At 51.0% G+C, this 23,453-nt stretch overlaps 1 protein-coding gene across 7 annotated transcripts in view; it reads left to right on the top strand.

Annotated features, from left to right (window-relative positions):
• Positions 1 to 2,914, top strand: part of LOC119975865 (retinoic acid receptor RXR-alpha-B-like) — a 97,695-nt gene extending 94,781 nt beyond the window's left edge. For all 7 annotated transcript variants that reach the window (XM_038815752.1, XM_038815751.1, XM_038815747.1 and 4 more), the window contains exon 11: positions 1,483 to 2,914. In XM_038815752.1, coding sequence (XP_038671680.1) covers positions 1,483 to 1,630 — 148 coding nt within the window. In that variant the 3' untranslated portion in view covers positions 1,631 to 2,914. The remainder of the gene's footprint in view (positions 1 to 1,482) is intronic.
• The last annotated feature ends 20,539 nt before the right edge of the window (positions 2,915 to 23,453 follow it).

Here is a 23,453-nt window from a genome sequence, read left to right as displayed (position 1 = left end):
GGGACAGGGTCGGGATGGACAGTGCACTGGGACAGCATTCCCCTCGGGACAGGGTCGGGATGGACAGTGCACTGGGACAGCTTTCCCCCTCTCTGGACAGGGTCCGGAATGGACAGTGCACTGGGACAGAGTCTGGGATGGACAGTGCACACGGACAGCTTTCCCCTCGGGACAGGGTCCAGGATGGACAGTGCACTGGGACGGCTTCCCCCCCCTCGGGAGAGGGTCCGGGATGGACAGTGCACTGGGACAGCGTTCCCCTCGGGACAGGGTCCTGGATGGACATTGCACACGGACAGGTTTCTCCCCTCGGGACAGGTTGCGGGATGGACAGTGCACACGGACAGCTTTCCCCTCCTCGGGACAGGGTCTGGGGTGGACAGTGCATACGGACAGCGTTCCCCCCTCCTCGGGACACGGTGTGGGCTGGACAGTGCAGTGGGACAGCTTTCCCCTCGGGACAGGGTCCGGGATGGACAAGGCACTGGGACAGCTTTCTCCCCCCTTAGAGCGGATTTACAGTGCGACGGTAAAGCTTTCTCCCTATTCCTCTGTGTGCAGTCACCCATGCGGATCTTACCTACAGCTAGACCCTGTTCCCGCCAGTCTTGCACTGGCCATTGGTGCCTGGCCATGGCAGGCTTCACTCTGAATGTGCCGGCTTACAGCGCTATCTGAGGTGCCAGAGTGTGATGTGCAAGAGATATGTGGGGAGGCTTTATTCAGGCCGAGTTGGAGGGGAGGGGAGGCTATTGAGCAGGAGAGGCGGTCACGGGGTGGGTGTGATGACAGGGGCAGTGGACGCTATTGAGCAGGAGAGGGGGGAGAGGTGGTGACGGTAACGGGGGGTGGGGGGAGGTGATGGTTGGTGGTGGTGTGGAAGTGAGGAGCAGGGTATGGGAGGTTACGTTGGAGGGGGGAGGTGACGATAGGGGGAGCAGAAAACGTGAGGACGTTACTGTGCGGGGTTGGTGGAGATCAGATGAGCTTACCAGCTTGTGGGGGGGGGGGGGGGGGGGGGGGGGATGGGAGTAAATGGGAGTAAATTGAGGGGTTGTGGGCAAGGTTATAGTGACAGTGAAATAGTGGTTATTGGGTATACATGGGGCATTATAATAATCTTTATTGTCACAAGTAGGCTTACATTAACACTGCAATGAAGTTACTGTGAAAAGCCCCTAGTCGCCACATTCTGGCGCCTGTTCGGTTCACAGAGGGAGAATTCAGAATGTCCAAATTACCTAACAGCACATCTTTCGGGACTTGGGGATTATAAAGGTGGATTGAAGTTATGAGGGAGGGTGGGGAGTTTGCGCTGGGAAGAAGGGGTTTTGATGGTATTGTGGAATGCCAGTGTGTCTGCAGAAGTGACGAGATACCTGGTACAGATTATGGGATGTGGATGTGCCTGACCTGTCCTCAGTGCTGACTTTACCTCCTTCCTGTACCTTTGTGTCTCCCTCCGTCCTTCCCTCCGGCCAGGTTTGCCAAGCTGCTCCTCCGCCTGCCTGCTCTCCGCTCTATTGGACTCAAGTGCTTGGAGCATCTATTCTTCTTCAAGCTGATCGGAGACACTCCCATCGACACTTTCCTGATGGAAATGTTGGAGGCGCCACACCAGATGTCCTGAGATGCGGGGCGCGTAGGGGAGGGGGAGGGTTGGTGGTTGGTCAAGAACGGGACAAAACAGCTGGTTGGCCACCGCCCTTCCCCCCCCCCATCCCTCCACCTACTCATCCCTCCACACACACCCCTCCACACACACACACACACTCACCCCTCTACATACACACAAGGGTCTGAGAGGAAGCCAGGCGGACCTATGCTTGTGCTGCTGAGACAGATTGGTCAGAGTCGTGCGGCCTTTGGTTGTGTCCGTGCGACCACCCCCCCCCCCCCCCTGTCCTGGTATGGACCTATCGATGCTGCTTGAGCCTGCCACCTTGAGCAGGGCATCTCCTGGCGGACTCGACACCGATGTGGTTGAATGGAATGAAGGTGGAGCGACTCCCGTCGGGGTTGGGGGGAGCGGTTCGCGGGTAGAGACGGCGATTCAGTTGTAAACCGAACCGATCGTCGGCCGCCATTATCCAGACTCTCCCGAGCCGCTCGCCCGACCCACTTGTAACCACGTGACTCGATCTCACTGCTTTGGTGAGCCCCGCTCGCCCCTCTACTGCGCGCTCGCTTCCCTCTTCGTCCTGCTCGTCCAGTGGGTTCGCTCGCCACCTTCTGAGGAATCCCAGTCGCTGAGGGGTCTTCACTTCTTCAGATCCGCTGGGGAGATCCTCATTCCTTTTATTTATTTAAACCAAGCCATGCTTTGGGCTCTCACAGATATCGGAGGGGGGGGGGGGGGGGGGGGGGGGGGGGGGGGGGGGGGGGGGGGGGGGGGGGGGAGGAATGCTGGTGTGTGTGCCGGAGGTGTGGGGTGCCATTGTCGCGTGCTTACTCCTGAATACGAAGCTGCCCTGTGTGTTTCAGCGCTAACACACTGATAGTGCTGAGAATCTGTGGCTGTGTGTGCAGGCTGGCATCTGGCAGCAGGGGATAAACCTGCCGCAGCGAAACAGACAGCCCTCTGTGGCTGTGAGGGGCCCGGGGAAGCTAGTCTGATTCAGCTCCAGCCATAATCCTGAATGGCAGTATGTTAAATGTTGGGAGTGGGTGGGAGAGAGTGAAAATATTAGTAACATGCAGGCTTCAGGGACTGGACCTGAGATATATTGTTGGGATAAAATCTAGAGCTTCACTCTACATCTAACCCCCTGCTATGCCTTTCCTGGATGTGTTTGATGTGGACAGTGCTGGGGGAGTTTTACCCTGCACCTAACCCCATGCTGTACCTGTCCTGGGAGTTTTTGATGGGGACGGTGTAGAGGGAGCTTTACTCTGTAGCTAACCCCGTGCTGTACCTGTCCTGGGAGTTTTGATGGGGACGGTGTAGAGGGAGCTTTACTCTGTATCTAACCCCGTGCTGTACTTGTCCTGGGAGTGTTGATGGGACAGTGTAGGGGGAGCTTTACTCTGTATCTAACCCTGTGCTGTGCCTGTCCTAGCAGTATTTGATGGGTACAGTGTAGAGGGAGCTTTACTCTGTATCTAACCCCGTGCTGTACCTGTCCTGGGAGTGTTTAATGGGAATGGTGTAGAGGGAGCTTTACTCTGCATCGAAAAGCGTGCTGAACCCGAAGATAAAAGCAAATTACTGCGGTTGCTGAAATCTGAAACAAAAAACGAAAATACTGAACAATCTCAGCAGGTCTGACAGCATCTGTGGAGAGAGCGTGCTGTACCTGTCCTGGGAGTGTTTGGTGGGGACAGTGTAAAGGGAGCTTTACTCTGTATCTAACCCCGTGCTGTACCTGCCCTGGGAGTGTTTGACGGGGACTGTGTAGGGGGAGCTTTACTTTGTATCTAACCCCGTGCTGAACCTGTCCTGGGAGTGTTTGATGGGGACAGTGCAGAGGGAGCTTTACTCTGTAGCTAACCCCGTGGTGTACCTGTCCTGGGAGTGTTTGACGGGGACAGTGTAGGGGGAGCTTTACTCTGCATCTAACCCCGTGCTGTACCTGTACTGGGGGTGTTTGATGGGGACAGTGTCGAGGGAGCTTTACTTTGTATCTAACCCCGTGCTGTACCTGTCCTGGGAGTGTTTGATGGAGCCAATGTAGAGGGAGCTTTACTCTGTATTTAACCCTGATTTGTACCTGTCCTGGAAGTGTGTGATGGGGTCAGTTAAGAGTGAGCTTTACTCTGTACCTGACCCCGTGCTGTACCCGTCCCGGGATTCTTTTCCTCAGTGCTGTTGATCCCTATCTGAAGGCGTTGATCAAAGTGGCTTCAGCACCAGATTATCAGGGCAGTGGCTGGAAACTAGACCTCTAGCTGGGTCACGAATTTGGGAGAATTTTCCTTTAAAGCTATGCTCCTTCCAGCTGTTACATCAGCTCTTTGCACATTTGCAGGTAGCTTTGATTTACTGAGGCTCAGAGTATATTTAAAGCATGTTTTACAGATTAATCACAATGTAATGTTTTAAGATTTGTATTTTGCTACCAAACCCATTAAAAAGATAACCATTGCAACTCGAACCATAGTCCGTGTGCCTCAAATGTTTATTGGTCGCTGAGGGCAAGCCTGACTGTCTGTTCTCTTATTCATTGCCGGGGTGAGGGTTTCTCTGAAGGTGAGGATGTGAGTTGATGGGGAGCCAGTCAGAAGCTTATCACCCTGGTGGTCGTTCTGGGTGAGTGTGCTTAACACCCACTTTGGCTCTGTTTCTCGTTCTAAGCTCTGGAGTCGCCAGGTGCCGTTAAGACACTGCCACAAGTTTCAAGGTGAAGTTCAAAGCAATAAGACTGTACACCAATTAGTAAGTCCAAAACAATTAGAGTTTATTATAACACAATTATAATAACCCTCATGCACACGCTAAAGATTAAACTTACTTCTACCACTAAACAACTAATACTTGGCTAAGAAGGAACTGCAAGGTCAGGGAACAAGGCCTTTGTTCTGGTCTGGTCTGCAGGCTTCGGATCGCTATTAGTTGGCAAGGGTATCAGTAATGCCGGTTTCAGGTAGCGGTCGTTGTTTAGGCACTTATTTGTTGGTGGCTGCTGCTCAACGGCTGGTGTAGAAGACAGGGGTCTGGAGGCTGGAGCCGGAGACAGGAGACTGAACCATGTGTGGGACCTTTCTTTTATAGGTCCCAGGGGATCTGAGCCCCTTTGGGCGGACTCCCTTACCTGCTTGGGATCGATTGGGCCTCTTCCCAATTGATATGCTTTGAACCCCCCAATCATAGGGCCGTTCCTTGGTTGCTGGGGCGGTTCTTAGGACTTATTGTCCTGGGCTTCTCTGGCGCCACTCGGTCTGGTCTCCTATTGAATGTATCGATTAATACTTAATTTGTGTTCATTGTATCTGGGACTTGCCCGGTATCACCACATTAGTATGCTAACGACTTCTCTTTCACAGCGCTGCCTGGTCTCTGCAGCAGTCAGAAACCAGTTTCTGCTGTTGTCCCAATACATAATTGCTCTGCAAGCTGTTTGCTTTTCAACATGTCCGTTTTCCCTTCATTCTTTGCAGTCTTCCATTTTGTGTTCGTTAGTGGCCATCTCAGGTGGCTACAACCCCGACATGGATTTGACAAATTATTCGTAACCGTTTTTACTGGTGCTGCTTTGACTTTCCTGGCCCTCCCTTCTTGCTACCTCGTCACGCCCCCCCCGCAGTTGCAGTCCACCCTCACCAATCTATATAATGTTACTGGCAAAACCCAAGCTTGGCTTCCTCGACCTTTTTGAGGTTTGGGGTTGCCTGTGGATGATGGTGCGAGGGGAGCAGGTGGGGAAGGCTTAATCTCTCCTCGGACCAGTCTGCTCAGTGGCTGTCTGTGAAGAGAGGGTGAGTGGATAGAAGGAAGGGTTAAGCCCCTCTGCTGAGATCAGGCTGTCCAGAGTGTATGTTTTGGGAAGCGAGAGGGTGAATGAAAGAGCCCTTTGTGAAGGGTTGGGAGGGCAGGGGATAGACAGACGGTGAGAGAGAGAGAGACGGGGGTGAACATTTCTTAATGAGAGCTGATTACTGCAGAAGTGCCTTCAATCCTGTCATTGCACCCGTTTTACAAAATTGTTGGATGTTTTGCAAGGGTAGGGTTGATGAGCTTGTGTTTTTGGGTGGGTCTTAAATGTTGACAAATAACTGACACCCACGAGACATGACATTGTATGTGTGTGTGTGTGTGTGTCTGCGCCTGAGTACTAATGTGTGTCTGCCTGTGTAGTATGTGTCTGTGTATGCATTTCTGTGGGCGAGTGCGGCCGTCTGTGTGGGCGAGTGCGGCCGTCTGTGTGGGCGAGTGCGGCCGTCTGTGTGGGCGAGTGCGGCCGTCTGTGTGGGCGAGTGCGGCCGTCTGTGTGGGCGAGTGCGGCCGTCTGTGTGGGCGAGTGCGGCCGTCTGTGTGGGCGAGTGCGGCCGTCTGTGTGGGCGAGTGCGGCCGTCTGTGTGGGCGAGTGCGGCCGTCTGTGTGGGCGAGTGCGGCCGTCTGTGTGGGCGAGTGCGGCCGTCTGTGTGGGCGAGTGCGGCCGTCTGTGTGGGCGAGTGCGGCCGTCTGTGTGGGCGAGTGCGGCCGTCTGTGTGGGCGAGTGCGGCCGTCTGTGTGGGCGAGTGCGGCCGTCTGTGTGGGCGAGTGCGGCCGTCTGTGTGGGCGAGTGCGGCCGTCTGTGTGGGCGAGTGCGGCCGTCTGTGTGGGCGAGTGCGGCGGTCTGTGTGGGCGAGTGCGGCCGTCTGTGTGGGCGAGTGCGGCCGTCTGTGTGGGCGAGTGCGGCCGTCTGTGTGGGCGAGTGCGGCCGTCTGTGTGGGCGAGTGCGGCCGTCTGTGTGGGCGAGTGCGGCCGTCTGTGTGGGCGAGTGCGGCCGTCTGTGTGGGCGAGTGCGGCCGTCTGTGTGGGCGAGTGCGGCCGTCTGTGTGGGCGAGTGCGGCCGTCTGTGTGGGCGAGTGCGGCCGTCTGTGTGGGCGAGTGCGGCCGTCTGTGTGGGCGAGTGCGGCCGTCTGTGTGGGCGAGTGCGGCCGTCTGTGTGGGCGAGTGCGGCCGTCTGTGTGGGCGAGTGCGGCCGTCTGTGTGGGCGAGTGCGGCCGTCTGTGTGGGCGAGTGCGGCCGTCTGTGTGGGCGAGTGCGGCCGTCTGTGTGGCGAGTGCGGCCGTCTGTGTGGGCGAGTGCGGCCGTCTGTGTGGGCGAGTGCGGCCGTCTGTGTGGGCGAGTGCGGCCGTCTGTGTGGGCGAGTGCGGCCGTCTGTGTGGGCGAGTGCGGCCGGTCTGTGTGGGCGAGTGCGGCCGTCTGTGTGGGCGAGTGCGGCCGTCTGTGTGGGCGAGTGCGGCCGTCTGTGTGGGCGAGTGCGGCCGTCTGTGTGGGCGAGTGCGGCCGTCTGTGTGGGCGAGTGCGGCCGCCTGTGTGGGCGAGTGCGGCCGTCTGTGTGGGCGAGTGCGGCCGTCTGTGTGGGCGAGTGCGGCCGTCTGTGTGGGCGAGTGCGGCCGTCTGTGTGGGCGAGTGCGGCCGTCTGTGTGGGGCGAGTGCGGCCGTCTGTGTGGGCGAGTGCGGCCGTCTGTGTGGGCGAGTGCGGCCGTCTGTGTGGGCGAGTGCGGCCGTCTGTGGGCGAGTGCGGCCGTCTGTGTGGGCGAGTGCGGCCGTCTGTGTGGGCGAGTGCGGCCGTCTGTGTGGGCGAGTGCGGCCGTCTGTGTGGGCATTTGTCTGTCCTGCCAGTGTGTGTGTGTATGTATATGTGTGTGTGCGCTCACTCACTCCGTTGACCTCTTTCCTCTCCCTCTGACCATCACCCACAACCTGAGCCCCTGCTGACTTTAAGCTTCCAGTCCGCCTGGATCCCAGGGTTCTCTCTGTGCAGGGACCCAGGCTGACATCCTCACTATGCCCACTAGAGTGCAGCACCACACCAGGAATAAGGAGCCGTGCCGAGGAGCCACAGTGCTCAGCGTCCCCTTGGCTTCTTGACCACATTCCAGGAACGCTCCACACGTTTGCTTAAAAGGCAGGAAGAATGAAATATGGGTGGGAACAGTGTGTCCCGGGAAAATAGGGAATCTGCCTCAGATGTTTGGGTTGCTGTTAGAGCTGCCTCTGTGCTCAAATGTGTGTGTGTGCGTGTGTCTTGTTCAATGATTTGAATGGCTTGCTTGCTTCTGACATTCATGAAGGATGTCAAGGTCCTTTGAGAGGAGATTTACCAGAATTGTGTCGGGGGGAGGGGGACTTCAGTTGACGTGGAGAGTCTGGACAAGTCGGGCTTGTTACCTTCAAAGCAGAGAAGGTGAAGGGGAGATTTGACATGAGCGTTCAAAATCACGAAAGGGTTTTAATAGTTTCCAGTGACGTGAGGCACCAGAGGTCGTGGATTGGAGATCGCTTGTGAAGGAATCCGAGGAGGGATGTTGTTTTTTTCTCCTCTTAACGCAGCGAGCAGATATGAGAGGAAACGCTCACAAAAGGCTCGGTGACGAGAGAGCACATATTTAAAGCAATTTGCAAAAGAAGCAAATGTGATGTGAGAGATAAAAGCTCTTGGTTGGGGTCTGGAATGCACTGCCTGGAAACGTGGTGGAGGCAGGTTCAATTGAGGCATTCAAGAGGGCAGTCGATGATTACTTGAGTGGGGGGGAAGCCAGAAGTCACTATCATTTGGTATAGTGACACGATGGGCTGAATAGCCTGTCAATTCTGTGATCTGGATTGCACTGTCTGATAGGGTGGGGAGGGTAGCGGATTAGATTACTTTTGAAAGGGAACTGGATAAATACAAAAAGGGAAGAGAAATTTTGCAGAGTTGAAATAGGTCGCAAGGATAGGTGGGGTGCCGTCGGGGACTCTGGTTGATCGGTTGAATGGGCCGAACGGCGCCCTCTTTTGCGGAACCTTTCTCCCGAGTTGGAGCTTCGGGTGGCCGGAGTTCTGGACTTGTGGAACCTATCATAACTCGAGCTTCTAGGGCCTCTCTATGCTTGTCCCTCATCACCCCCTCTCCCCACTCCTCCACTCCCTCCCACTCAACCCCACCAGACCAAGCTCGCTGGCCACCATCCCACAGGTACCGGGCTACCGTTTGGTGTGTCAATGACCAGGAGGTGTTGAAAGCGGGTCTCTGTTGGGGACTGATGGACTTTTGAAATCTAGTCCAGTAATGTCAGCAAGATGACAGCCAGTTTGTGTGCCGCAGGAGACCACCATCAGCAATTTGATCGCGGCCCCTGCACTGATGTCCGTGTGCGGGAGTAAATATAATTCCTCCACACTCCTTCAAAAAAAAAAATAATGCTGCGTGGGATCTTTGGCATCTCGGCTGGGAGGGCAGCTCGATATCTCGTGCGTCAAGATGGTGCTTCAGGCAGCGTGGAGTTGTCCCCTGAGTGCCCGCACTGGGATCGTCGGCCTGGACTTAAAGGCACTCCTGAGTGGCTGGAGTGGGACCCGAGTCCGGGGTGACCCGGAGCTGATGGGGGCTACACCACCTACCCACCAGTATAATAATATAATAATCACAGCGTATTGTCACAAGTAGGCTTCAATAAAGTTACTGTGAAAAGTCCCTAGTCGCCACATTCAGGCGCCTGTTCGGGGAGGTCGGTACAGGAATCACGTGTAGGCCAAACCAGGTAAAGACATTAGTGAACCAGATCAGGTTTTTTTTTACAACAATCGACAATGAGTTCAAGGTCATGGTTAGACTTTTAATTTCAAAATTAAAAAAAATATATTGAATTCAAATTTCACCATCTGTTGTGGCGGGTTTCAAACCCAGGATCTAAAAGCATTACCCTGGGTCTTTGCATTACTAATCCAGCGGCAATACCACTACACTACTTGAAATGTAGCCTCTTAATCTGCAGGGGAATGATGAGCGCTTACAAAGTCGCAGAGTTTTAGAGCACAGATGGAAGCCCTGTGGTCCATCGTGTCTGCGCCGGCCATCAAGCCCCCAACTACCCTATTCCCGTTTTCCAGCACTTGCTCCATAGCCTTGTATACTACGGTGTTTCAAGTGCCCACCTTGTTGTCTGGCTCACGCTCCTCTCAAAGCCACCTCACAAGTGCTGCTTCGCTGAGGTACCGGCTGAGGTTGTCCATGAAACCCTTCACCTGAGGTGTGGTGATCCTCGGGTGAAATCACCACCAGTCAGCTCTCTTACCCACCGCTCCCCCCACCCCAAAGAGGAACGAAACCTATGGTCATCTGGGACTCACTGTGACTTTACTTTTGCAGCCAACATACTCTGCGGCCAGGCGCGGACTTTGAAATCATATCCCTGAGATGGAAGGTAACCCAGCTCCCTTCAGGGAGCGATTGAATGGAGACCTGTCAATCACTCCCTGAGCCCATAATCTCATTCGGATTCTGGAGGCGAAAGGTCGGTGTATATGGTTCCCAATTCCCCTTTGATCTCGGATCTGTGCGTTTCATTAATGGGAAGGGGAGCCGGGATGGGGAGTGTGCGTTGTGCAGTGGCCGAGTCGGATTGATGGCAGCTGATTGGGAAGGGGGGGGGGGGGAGAGGTTTATAAATGAGTGAAGAGGAAATGGCACCAACTGTTTTAGCACTTTGCACAAGGAATGACCTCTCACCTCCCCCAGGAGTCAAGACAATCATTGCAGCAGCTGACTCTCGAGCCAGCCTTTAAATACATGTAATAATACTTAACTCCTGCAGTCTAAGTCAGCCACGTTCCAAAAACAACACTAAACAAGCCTTCATAGGTCGAAAAGAGAATGTCTGTAATGTCAGCAACGGTACACAGCTCCACACAAAGGCTAAATACTACAGATGCTGGATGTCTGAAAGAAAGAAAAATATTCAGGTCAGATAAAAATTTACGGACTGCAGGAGGAGGCCATACAGCCCCTTGACTAGATCGTGGTGGATCTTCTATCTCTACTCCCCCTATTCCTTGCTGTCATTGGTATCGGCAGGGGGAGGGGTGCAGACTGTTAGCTGAATAGGGACGCAGCATAACACAGAAAAACAATCAAGTCACCTGTTTGGTGGTTGGGGGGGGGGGGCACTGTAGCACAGTGGTTAGCACAGTTGCTTCACAGATCCAGGGTCCCAGGTTCAATTCCTGGCTCGGGTCACTGCAGAGTCGGCACGTTCTCCCCGTGTCTGTGTAGGTTTCCTCCCGGTGCTCCGGTTTCCTCCCACTTTCTAAAGATGTACAGGTTAGGTGTATTGGCCATGCTAAATGACCCTTTGAACATTGAACATACACTGCAGAAGGAGGCCATTCGGCCCATCGAGTCTGCACCGACCCACTTCAGCCCTCACTTCCACCCTACCGCCATAACCCAATAACCCCATCTGACCTTTCTGGTCACTACGGGCAATTTATAATGGTCAATCCACCTAACCTGCATGTCTTTGGACTGTGGGAGGAAACTGGAGCACCCAGAGGAAACCCACGTAGACACGGGGAGAACGTGCAGACTCTGCACAGACAGTGACCCAGTGGACAACCCCTCTGGTGAACCTCCATTTCACTCCCTCAATGGCAAGTACATTCTTTCTTCAATAAGGAGGCCAAAACTGTACACAGTACCTCAGGTATGGTCTCACCAAGGTTTTATATAATTGAGGCCTGTTTACTCCTGTGATCAAACCCAATGAAGGCCAATGTACAATTTTCCCTCCCGATTGCTTGCTGCACCCACGTGTTTTAAATTTTCAGGGACTTGTGAGCAAGGGACACTCGGATCCCTTTGAACATCAACAATTCCCAATCTCAGTGGGGGTGGGGGGGGGGGGGAGAGGGGCTGCGGCCATTGGAGCCTGGTAGAATAGGTTTCAGTGAGTCTAGCCGGAGTGAAAAGTTGGGGAAGGAACCGAGGTTGGGGGAGGAGTTTAAAAGAGGAAGTGGAGGGGAGGAGTCTGGGAGGCGGGGGGTGTCTACAATTCATGGGTTTCATTCACGGTACTCTTTCGTGGATTGGATGGCGTCGAATATTAGGGTGGGCATTGGGGGGTGGACTGTATATGTCAATGGTGACCATAGGCGATTCCTGATTCCTTTTTCTTTTCCCCATTGTTTTTTGTACCTTAGGAGGGTTTTATTTGATGCTTATATTGCCAAGTCTGCCGTTGTTTGAGTTGGTGGGAGGATGGGATCGTTGTTGTTGGTAGGGGGATTGACATTGTATTCATTACCGTTTACTGTTGTTGGTGGGGTGTAAATTCTGAAGAAAATATGAAAATGGAGAATAAAAATATTTTAAAAAAAAATTCCCAATCTCGCACCATTCTTCGCCTTTCCATCCCTCCTACCAAAGTGGATAACTCCACGCTACTCCACATTATATTCACCTGCCACGTCCTTGCCCATTCACCTAACTTCTCCAAACCCCCTTCAAGCCTCCTTGCATCATCCTCACAACTCGCGTTCCCACCCAAATATGTGTTGTCCGCAAACTTGGAAGTAATAATTTTTGTCCCACGTCCAAATTATTTCTATACAATGGGAATAGTTGGAATCCAAGACCTGATCCTTGCAGTTCCCATTGATCAGAGTCTGTCAATCTGAAAATTACCTATTTATTCCTACTCTCTGTTCTCTATCTGTTAACCGGTCCTCAATCCATGTGAGTATAGTCCTCCCTTTCAGTTGTGTCATAATGTCGTTTGATAACCTCCTGAGTAGGAACTCATTGAAAACCTTCTGAAAATTCAAATACACTCGTATCTATTCTAATATCTAATCTGTTGGTAACATGCTGAAACATCTCCAGCCGCTTTGACAAACATGATTTCTCTTTCGGAAATCCATGTTGACTCTGTACAATCGGATCATTATTTTCCAATGTACTGTACTAATGTCAGGCTACCTGGTCTGTAGTTCCCTGTTTTTTCTCCCTTCTCTTAAATGATGGGGTGACATTTGCTACCTTCCAATGTGCAGGAGCCATTCCAGAATTTTGGAAGTTGACCACCAATGCATCCACTATCTCCCTAGCAACCTACAGACATAAATTTATTATTTAGCTACCATTTCTCTGTTCCCTATTATAAATTCTCCTTTCCCCGCCTCTAATGGGGAATTTGCCTCTGCATATTTATTGAAGCTTTTACGGTCAGTTCTTATGTTTTCGGTTAGTTTACATTCATATACTGTTCTCCATTTTTCAGTTCCTTGGTCCTTCTTTGCTGAATTCCAAAATGTTCCCAATCCTTAGCCTTACTACTTGTTTTGGCAACTTTATAAGCCTCTTCCTTTGGTCTGGTACGATCTTTAACTTTCTTTGTTAGTCACGGTTGACTCACTTTTCCTGTTGGTTTCATTTTGTGCTTTAAAGGAATGTGTTTGCTGTAAGCCATGAATTAATTCTTTAAATACTAGCCATTACCTGTCTGCCACCATACATAGCAGGGTATTGCTCCAATCCACCTCGGCCAACTTGCCCCTCACACCTTCGTAGCTTCCTTTGTTTAGATTTCAGACCCACATTTCGGATTGAACGATAAACTCCAACATATTCTGGTCATTCTTTCCCCTTTGCAACAGAATTATCACTTACTCCTTTCTCCTGGCATCGTGCAGGATATAAATGAGCCTGTTCCCAAAAACAAAAGCAAAATACGGCGGATACTGGAAATTTGAAACAAGACCATAAAATGGGAAACCTCAGCAGCCCTGGCAGCTTCTGTGGAGAGGGAAAGAGAGTTTAACGTTTTGAGTCCGGGTGGCTGCTCTTTGGAGCTCTGATAACCTTCTGGAGGTCACGCACGCACAACCGTGCATGGGGACCGAGTCAAATTCCTCGAAGAGTTTTCTTTTGTGGTCCCTGTTTGCTGGATTCACATGTGGGTTGGGCAAGATGCCCGAGGAGATTACTCGCACCCCTTAAAATTTAGCTTCCTCACGCGAAGTTGTCGGGGCAGAGATGGGTTTCATCCGGGGAGCCACCCGACCTGGCTTGAGGCACTTTCTTTGTACGACTCCCAGCCAGTCTTTTCCAGATTATGTCATGGTGGGGGAATTTTTTTTTTAATAAAGATTTGATTGAGGTATTTTTGGAATAGTAACAACACTGAATTAACAAAATTAAACTAATTAAACATAATTACTTAATTATAATTTAGAGGGGTATCTAAGCCAGAGATCGGAGAGTACCGTATTTAGCTTTCACATTTATAGTAGAAATCTAGTGCTAGGAAACATATATAGTTAACGGTAACTTTTAAAAAAATTTAAAATTTAATTTACTAATTAATTGACGCATTGTCAATTAGAGGGGTGCAGTGCTCTGACTGTGAGATGTGGCAGGTCCGGGAGGCTTCCAGCATCCCGGATGGCTTCATCTGCTGAAAGTGCACCCAACTGGAGCTCCTCACAGACCGCATGGTTCGGTTGGAGCAGCAGTTGGATGCACTGAGGAGCACGCAGGTGGCGGAAAGCGTCATAGATAGAAGTTATATAAATGTGGTCAGACCCAAGGTGCAGGCAGAGAGATGGGTGACCACCAGAAAGGGAAGGCAGGAATCCCCTGTGGTTGTCCCCTCTCGAACAGATCTATCCCTTTGGATACTGTTGGGGGGGGGATTGCCTATCAGGGGAAAACAGCAGCAGCCAGAGCAGTGGCACCACGGCTGGCTCTAATGTTCAGCAGGGAGGGTCAAAGCGCAGAAGGGCAATAGTCATAGGGGACTCTATAGACAGGGGCACAGATAGGCGCTTCTGTGGACATGAAAGAGACTCCAGGATGGTATGTTGCCTCCCTGGTGCCAGCGTCCAGGATGTCTCCGAACGGGTAGCGGGCAGTCTGAAGGGGAGGGCAAATAGGCACAGGTCGTTGTACATATTGATACTAACGACATAGGCAGGAAGGGGCATGAGGTCCTGCAGCAGGAGTTCAGGGAGCTAGGCAGAAAGTTAAAAGGCAGGACCTCTCGAGTTGTAATCTTGGGATTACTCCCTGTGCCACGTGCCAGTAAGGCTAGAAATAGCAAGATAGAGCAGCTAAACACGTGGCTAAACAGCTGGTGTAGGAGGGAGGGTTTCCGTTATCTGGACCACTGGGAGCTCTTCCGGGGCAGGTGTGACCTGTATAAGAAGGACGGGTTGCATCTAAACTGGAGAGGCATGAATATCCTGGCCGCGAGGTTTGCTGGTGTCACACGGGAGGGTTTAAACTAGTATGGCAGGGGGGTGGGCACCGTAGCAATAGGTCCGAAGGTGAAAGCATTGAGGGAGAACTAGGGAATAGGGCCAGTATGGCTCTGAGGCAGAGCAGACAGGGAGATGTTGCTGAACACAGTGGGTCGGGTGGCCTGAAGTGTAAGGCAGATGAACTTAGAGCTTGGATTAGTACTTGGAACTATGATGTTGTTGCCATTACAGAGATCTGGTTGAGGGAAAGACAGGATTGGCAGCTAAATGTTCCAGGATTTAGATGTTTCAGGTGGGATAGAGGGGGATGTAAAATGGGTGGCGGAGTTGCGCTACTGGTTAGGGAGAATATCACGGCTGTACTGCGGGCGGAGACCTCAGAGGGCAACGAGGCTATATGGGTAAAGATCAGGAATAAGAAGGGTGTAGTCAATGTTGGGGGTTTACTACAGGCCTCCCAACAGCCAGCGGGAGATAGAGGAGCAGATAGGTTGACAGATTTTGGAAAAGAGTAAAAACAACAGGGTTGTTGTGATCGGAGACTTCAACTTCCCCAATATTGATTGGGACTCACTTTGTGCTAGGGGCTTAGACGAGGCAGAGTTTGTAAGGAGCATCCAGGAGGGCTTCTTAAAACAATATGTAGACAGTCAAACTAGGGAAGGGGCTGTACTGGACCTGGTATTGGGGAATGAGCCCAGCCAGGTGGTAGATGTTTCAGTAGGGGAGCATTTCGGGAACAGTGACCACAATTCAGTAAGTTTTAAAGTGCTGGTGGACAAGGATAAGAGTGGTGCTAGGGTGAATGTGCTAAATTGGGTGAAGCTAATTATAACAATATTAGGCAGGAACTGAAGAACCTAGATTGGGGGTGGATGTTTGAAGGTAAATCAACATCTGACATGTGGGAGGCTTTCAAGTGTCAGTTGAAAGGAATTCAGGACTGGCATGTTCCTGTGAGGAAGAAGGATAAATACGGCAAATTTGTGGAACCTTGGATAACGAGAGATATTGTAGGCCTCGTCAAAAAGAAAAAGGAGGCATTTGTCAGGGCTCGAAGGCTGGGAACAGATGAAGCCTGTGTGGAATATAAGGAAAGTAGGAAGGAACTTAAACAAGTATTCAGGAGGGCTAGAAGGGGTCACGAAAAGTCATTGGCAAATAGGGTTAAAGAAAATCTCAAGGCTTTTTACACGTATATAAAAAGCAAGAGGGTAGCCAGGGAAAGGGTTGGCCCACTGAAGGATAGGCAGGGGAAATCTATGTGTGGAGCCAGAGGAAATGAGTGAGGTATTAAATGAATACTTTGCATCAGTATTCATCAAAAAGAAGGAATTGGTGGATGTTGAGTCTGGAGAAGGGTGTGTAGACAGCCTGGGTCATATTGAGATCCAAAAAGACGAGGTGTTGGGTGTCTTGAAAAATATTAAGGGAGATAAGTCCCCAGGGCCTGATGGGATCTACCCCAGAAAACTGAAGGAGGCTCGAGAGGAAATTGCTGAGGCCTTGACAGAAATCTTTGGATCCTCACTGTCTTCAGGTGATGTCCCGGAGGACTGGAGAATAGCCAATGTTGTTCCTTTGTTTAAGAAGGGTAACAAGGATAATTGAGGGAACTACAGGCCGGTGAGCCTTACGTCAGCGGTAAGGAAATTACTGGAGAGAATTCTTCGAGACAGGATCTACTCCCATTTGGAAGCAAATGGACGTATTAGTGAGAGGCAGCATGGTTTTGTGAAGGGGAGGTCGTGTCTCACTAACTTGATAGAGTTTTTCGAAGAGGTCACAAAGATGATTGATGCAGGTAGGGCAGTGGATGTTGTCTATATGGACTTCAGTAAGGCCTTTGACAAGGTCCCTCATGGTAGACTGGTACTGTCACACGGGATCAGGGGTGAGCTGGCAAGGTTGATACAGAACTGGCTCGGTCATAGAAGGCAGACAGTAGCAATGGAAGGGTGCTTTTCTAATTGGAAGGCTGTGACTGGTGGTGTTCCGCAGGGATCAGTGCTGGGACCTTTGCTGTTCGTAGAATATATAAATGGTTTGGAGGAAAATGTGACTGGTCTGATTAGTAAGTTTGCAGAGGACACAAAGGTTGGTGGAATTGTGGATAGCGATGAGGATTGTCAGAGGATACAGCAGGATTTAGATCGTTTGGAGACTTGGGCGGAGAGATGGCAGATGGAGTTTAATCCGAACAAATGTGAGGTAATGCATTTTGGAAGGTCTAATGCAGGTAGGGAACATACAGTGAATGGTAGAATCCTGAAGAGTATTGAAAGTCAGAGAGATCTAGGTGTACAGGTCCACAGGTCACTGAAAGGGGCAACACAGGTGGAGAAGGTAGTCAAGAAGGCATACGGCATGCTTGCCTTCATTGGCCGGGGCATTGAGTATAAGAATTGGCAAGTCATGTTGCAGCTGTATAGAACCTTAGGCCACACTTGGAGTATAGTGTTCAATTCTGGTCGCCACACCACCAGAAGGATGTGGAGGCTTTAGAGAGGGTGCAGAAGAGATTTACCAGGATGTTGCCTGGTATGGAGGCATTAGCTATGAGGAGCGGTTGAATAAACTCGGTTTGTTCTCACTGGAACAACGGAGGTTGAGGGTGTTGCTCGTTTTACTGGAGTGTGATTAACACGCCTCCGTTTAAAGGCCGTGTGCTTAACACTACTATGGCTCTGTATGTGTAATTATGCTCTGAGTCGCCAGGTGCCGTATTGAGACACCGTCACAAGTATATCAAGGTCAGGTTCAAAGTAATAAATCCATACACCGATTAGTAAGTCCAAACGATTGGTGTTTATTATAACAAATATAATAAATACACATGCATACACTAAAGAGACTAACTTACTTCTTTTTTTTAATAAATGTTTTTATTCAGTTTTCATATTTTATATTGAACAAATTACAAATTGTTAGGAGAGAAAAAAAAAACAAACACGCAAAAATTGACATACATATTTACAGGTAAGCATCTTCGTAGTAGTAACTGCGCCCGCCCCCCCCCCCCCCCCCCCCCCCCCCCCCCCTCAACATGTTTATTTAGTTTGGTTTTGGGCCTTAGCTAGCCATCGAACCCCCGTACCGAACCTGTAGCCCCCCCCCTCCCGCTACCTTCCCCCGACTATTCTTCCTCTTGTACATTGGCCACAAATAGGTCCCGGAACAGTTGCATGAATGGCTCCCACGTTCTGTGGAAGCCGTCGTCCGACCCTCGGATGGCAAATTTGATTTTCTCCATTTGGAGAGATTCCGAGAGGTCGGACAGCCAGTCCGCAGCTCTGGGCGGTGCTGCTGACCGCCAGCCAAACAGGATTCTACGGCGGGCGATCAGGGAGGCAAGACTAACTTACTTCTAATACTAAACAACTAAATACTTATCTAGACAGGAACAGGCAAGGTCAGGGAGCAAGGCCTTCGTCCCGTTCTTGGTCTGTAACTTTCTGATTCGGCAAAGTTGTCAAGGGCTAGCAAGGTCTGGATCACGTAGCGATCGTTGTGTTGGCACTTACAGTTCGATGGCTGATGCTCAATGGCCGGTGATGAAACTGGAGTCAGGATGCGAAGCAACAGCAGATCTGGGCCGGAGCAAAACAGATCTGGGCCGGAGCAAAACAGACCGAACCATGTGCGGGACCTACTCTTATAGGTCCCAGGTGGTTCAGGCCCCTTGGGGCGGCTCCCTCATCGATTGGGTCTTTCCCAATCGATATCTTTCAAACTCCCCAATCCTAGGGTCGTTCCTCGATGGGTGGGGCGGTCCCTACGGCTCTTTGTGTTGGTTGCTTTGGCGCCATTCTGTCTGGGCGTCTATGGAAAAGTATCCATTGATACTTAAATGTTTCTATTGTCCGGGGTCTGGATCTGGATCACCTCATTACTATGCAGATCTGTTTCCCATTTGCACCTTTGGCTGAAACTCTGCACCTGGCTTGAAACTGGTTTCTGTACGTGCAAAATGCAAAACAGTCTTCTGCAAGCTGTGTGTCCTCACTATGACTGTTTTTCCCTGCAGTCTTAGCAGTTCTCCATTTTGTAGCCCAGTGTCCATCTTAGATGGCTACAAGGGGCAACCTCACAGAGGTCTACAAAATTATGAGGGGCATAGACAGAGTGGATAGTCAGAGACTTTTCCCCAGGGTAGAGGGGTCAATTACTAGGGGGCATAGGTTTAAGGTGCGAGGGGCAAGGTTTAGAGGAGATGTACGAGGCACGTTTTTTACACAGAGGGTACTGGGTGTCTGGAACCCGCTGCCGGAGGAGGTGGTGGAAGCAGGGACGATAGTGACATTTAAGGGACATCTTGACAAATACATGAATAGGATGGGAATAGAGGGATACGGACCCAGGAAGTGTGGAAGATTTTAGTTTAGACGGGCAGCATGGTTGGCACGGGCTTGGAGGGCCAAAGGGCCTGTTCCTGTTCTGTACTTTTCTTTGTTCTAACAACAAAATAAACAATACACATGAAACCATAAACATAGTGCAAGAGCCATTTATCTCCCGTACAGGTCCCACCTTTATTGACCCCTACTCTAATCGAACCTGCACCCCCTCTCCCCTGCCCACCCCCCCTCGCTCCCCGCCTGCTGACGATTAATTTCCTGCAAAGAAGTCGACGAACGGTTGCCACATCCGGGTGAACCCTAACAGTGACCCTCTGAAGGCGAACAAGATTTTCTCCAAACAGAGAAAGCTAGCCATGTCCAATAGCCAGGTCTCTGACTTCAGGGGCTTCGAGTCCCTCCATGCTAATAGTATCCGTCTCCGGGCTACCAGGGAAGCAAAAGCCAGAACGTCTGCCTCTTTCTCCTCCTGGATTCCTGGATTTTATGATGGGGGAATTTAAACCTCACGAGTCTCCGGCCAGAACGGGGATTACCTAGCAACCGCACCACTGTAGGTGACTGGGAAAGCACCTAGCAGACAATTAAGTGCCTTTGCGAGTTCTGGTCACTCACAAGGTAGGAAAGGCAGAGGTCAATTTGTGCACAGAAAGGTCACGTAATTAAAAAAATAAATGCAACGAGATAATGAAAACAGGATCGTCTGTTGGTTTAAGGACCAGCATTGTTCCAGGACACTTCGGAAAACGTGGCTTGTTCTGACATGGTCTTTCTGTTAATGGACACGCGACATGGTACTTGGTTCTTAGACGGTCTGTAACTGTATTCTGCTATCTGCTCAGCTTATTAGTGTTACATCTGTATAGGGCATGGGTGAGACCACATCTGAGTACTGCGCACAGTTTTGGTTCCCTTGAGGAAGGATGTAAAAGCATCAGAGGCGGTTCATAGAAGATTCATTAGATTGATTCCAGGGATGAAGGACTTGCCTTATGAAGAGAGATTGAGCAGTTTAGACCTATACGCCCTGGAGTTTAGAAGAATGAGAGGAGATCTCATTGAGGTAGATAAGATGCTAAACGGGATTGACAAGGTAGACGTAGAGCGGATGTTTTCTCTTGTCGGACATTCTAGAATGAGAAGTCATAGTTTTAGACCAAGGGGGAGAGGGACAGGTTTAAAACAGAAACCAGGAGAGATTACTTCATTCAAAGCGTGGAGAACCTGTGGAATTCTCTACCCTAGAGTTCAGTGTCTGCTGGAACAATAAACAAATTTCAGGAGGATATGGATGGGTTTTTAATTAGCAGCAGGTTGAAGGTTATGGGGAATGGGCAGAAAGGTGGAGATGAGATCAGCCATGATCCTACTGAATGGTGGAACAGGCTCCGGCTGAATTACCTACTCCTGCTTCCCGTTCATGTATTCAGCAGGTCAAAGAATAGCCATGTTGCTCCTCGGTATGATTCCAACCACACACACACACACACACACACACACTCTCTTTCTCTCTCCACTCACTTACTCATCATGTTTTTTTAAATTCATGTGATGGGGGCATCACTGGCTAGGCCACATTTGTTGCCCATCCCCTAATTGCCCCTTGAGAAGGTGGTGGTGAACTGCCTTCTGGAACTGCTGCAGTCCATGTGGTGTAGGTACACTGTGCTGTGAAGGAGGAAATCCCAGGATTTTGGCCCAGCGACAGTGAAGGATATATTTCCAAGTCAGGATGGTGAGTGATTTGGGGGGGAACCTCCAAGGGATGGTGTTCCCATGTATCTGCTGACCCTGTCCTTCTAGAGAGTAGAGGTTGTGGGTTTGGAAGGTGCTGCCCAAGAAGCCTGACTGGCAAGTGGACAGTATTCCATCACTCTCCTGAACTTGTGCCTTGCAGATGGTGGATAGGCTTTTGGAGGGGGTGGGGAGGGGGCAGGAGGTGAGTTACTGACCTCTGATTGACCTGCTCTTGTTACCACAGCATTTATATGGCTGGTCCAGTTCAGTTTCTGGTCAGTGGTAAGCACCAGGTTGTTGACAACATCATCCTCTACAGCATTGGCATTTCTGCCTGTTGACCCTTTATGCTGCATCGCTGGGGGCAAAGTGCTTGATCGCTACCTGGATTCGGGCGAAATAATCTTTACTTGAGAGATGGAAGAGGTTGAATCGGTGTATGAGTTTATGCCTGGACAAATCAGCATGGGTTGAATGTGCAAGCTGGGTCGTGACTGCCACTGTACATAACATTGTCTTGTTGCTGCCAGGATATTGAAAAGATCAGAGAAGCCGCACTGACTTGCAGCTGAGACCTGGCAGAGAATTGTGGAGGAGAATGCCAGTGCCCGGAGGGCTGGGTGGCGAATCGCCGTGATGTGAGCAGTTACGGCGAGCGATCCGGAGTGGGGTGGGGGGGGGGAGAGGCCCGCGAGTCGGTGGAAAAAAAATAAAATCAGGAAACCTTAATTGTCGGCAACGTCCGCCCAAATGAAACCCAGAGAATTTCTCCCTTTGAGGTGGTGTGGTATAAACATTCTGCACTGTTCCAAATTAGTGGTTGCAGCGTCGATTTTCATAAATATAGAACAGTTTTATTTCAGAACATTGGAAGCCGTCCTGCTCAATTTATGTAAAGCTATAATTTGTAAAGGCGGCATGTACGGATTCTAATTCTGGCTCACAGGGGCAAGGCAGTTTCTAGGATAAGAGAGCCCTGACATCTCGATGCACAAGTGCAAAGCAGATGCACGGGAAACTCCCACCAACCCTGTGCATTCCTCTCATGCTATCCAATGTTCCTTCGTGACCACTGGCTTAGAGTTCTGGATCAACACCCTACCCACCCCTCTCTGAATAGCGCACAGAGTGTACCTTATTTACCCCGTTGATGGATGTGGGTGTCGCTGGCTAGGCCAACATTCATTGCCCATCCCTAATTGTCCATGCGGTGCAGATACAGCCGCAGTGTGGTTAGGGCGAGCTCGAGGATTTTGACCCAGCCACAGCGAAGGAACGGCCGATATAGTTCCAACAGGGGAGGGAAGGGGCTCTCTTCTTGTTCTGTCCACGTTCAGCAGTGGGAGCTCAGACCCAGGTCTCAACTGGAAGGCAGCTCCTTCTGACGCTGCAGCTCTTCCCTCAGTCCCAACAGTATGGGAGAATCCACCTGGTTTATGTTCTTGAGCCTCCAGCGAGGGACTTGAACCAGCAACCTTCTGAGTTGGAGACGAGAGGGTTACCCACTGACCCACGGCCTGCCCTGCCCCTGATTAACTAACTCACTGAGGTTAACCCCCATTTGCACTTCTTTCTTGTAGTTACCCCCGAGTGGCTGACAGCTTATGGTCTTCACCGATGGAGTTCTTTTTCCCTGTTCCAGATATCCTGTGATATCAGAGTTTGGGAAGAGGGGTGTCATTCTCCTGCGATCCCTTTTCCCACTAAGCTTTGGGTGGAGGCTGACTGAGCCCATTTCAAGTGGGACAATTAGGAACACAGGAACAGGAGGAGGCCATTCATCCCGTTGAGTCTGCTCTGCCGTTCAACACGATCGTGGCTGAACCTTCAAGGCATAGGTGTTCCAAGCGCACTTGGCCATTTTCTGACGCCATGTGGAGTGAATCAAATTGACTAAAGACTGGAATTTTACACCGACTATTCCCATAACCCTTTACATCATTGTTAATCAGAAATCCATCAATCTCTGTTTTAGATGGCTGAGCTTCCACAGCCCTCCGGGGTAGAGAATTCCAAAGATTCACCACCCTCTGTGTAAGGACATTTCTCCTCATCTCAGCCCTAACTGACACCTCGGCCCTAACTGACATCTCGGCCCTAACTGACACCGCGGCCCTAACTGACATCTCGGCCCTAACTGACATCTCAGCCCTAACTGACATCTCAGCCCTAACTGACATATCGGCCCTAACTGACATCTCGGCCCTAACTGACATCTCGGCCCTAACTGACATCTCGGCCCTAACTGACATCTCAGCCCTAACTGACATCTCGGCCCTAACTGACACCGCGGCCCTAACTCACATCTTGGCCCTAACTGACATCTCGGCCCTAACTGACACCGCAGCCCTAACTCACATCTTGGCCCTAACTGACATCTCGGCCCTAACTGACACCGCAGCCCTAACTCACATCTCGGCCCTAACTGACACCTCGGCCCTAACTGACATCTCGGCCCTAACTGACATCTCGGCCCTAACTGACACCGCAGCCCTAACTGACATCTCGGCGGTAACTGACATCTCGGCCCTAACTGACATCTCGGCCCTAACTGACATCTCGGCCCTAACTGACATCTCATTCCTAACTGACACCGCGGCCCTAACTGACATCTCAGCCCTAACTGACATCTCGGCCCTAACTGACACCGCGGCCCTGACATCTCGGCCCTAACTGACATCTCGGCC

The sequence above is a fragment of the Scyliorhinus canicula genome, chromosome 13, assembly GCF_902713615.1.
Source record: "Scyliorhinus canicula chromosome 13, sScyCan1.1, whole genome shotgun sequence".
NCBI classification, from domain to species: Eukaryota; Metazoa; Chordata; class Chondrichthyes; order Carcharhiniformes; family Scyliorhinidae; genus Scyliorhinus; species Scyliorhinus canicula.
Note: the sequence above shows the minus strand (reverse complement) of the source record. Positions and strands in the feature narration are given on the sequence as shown.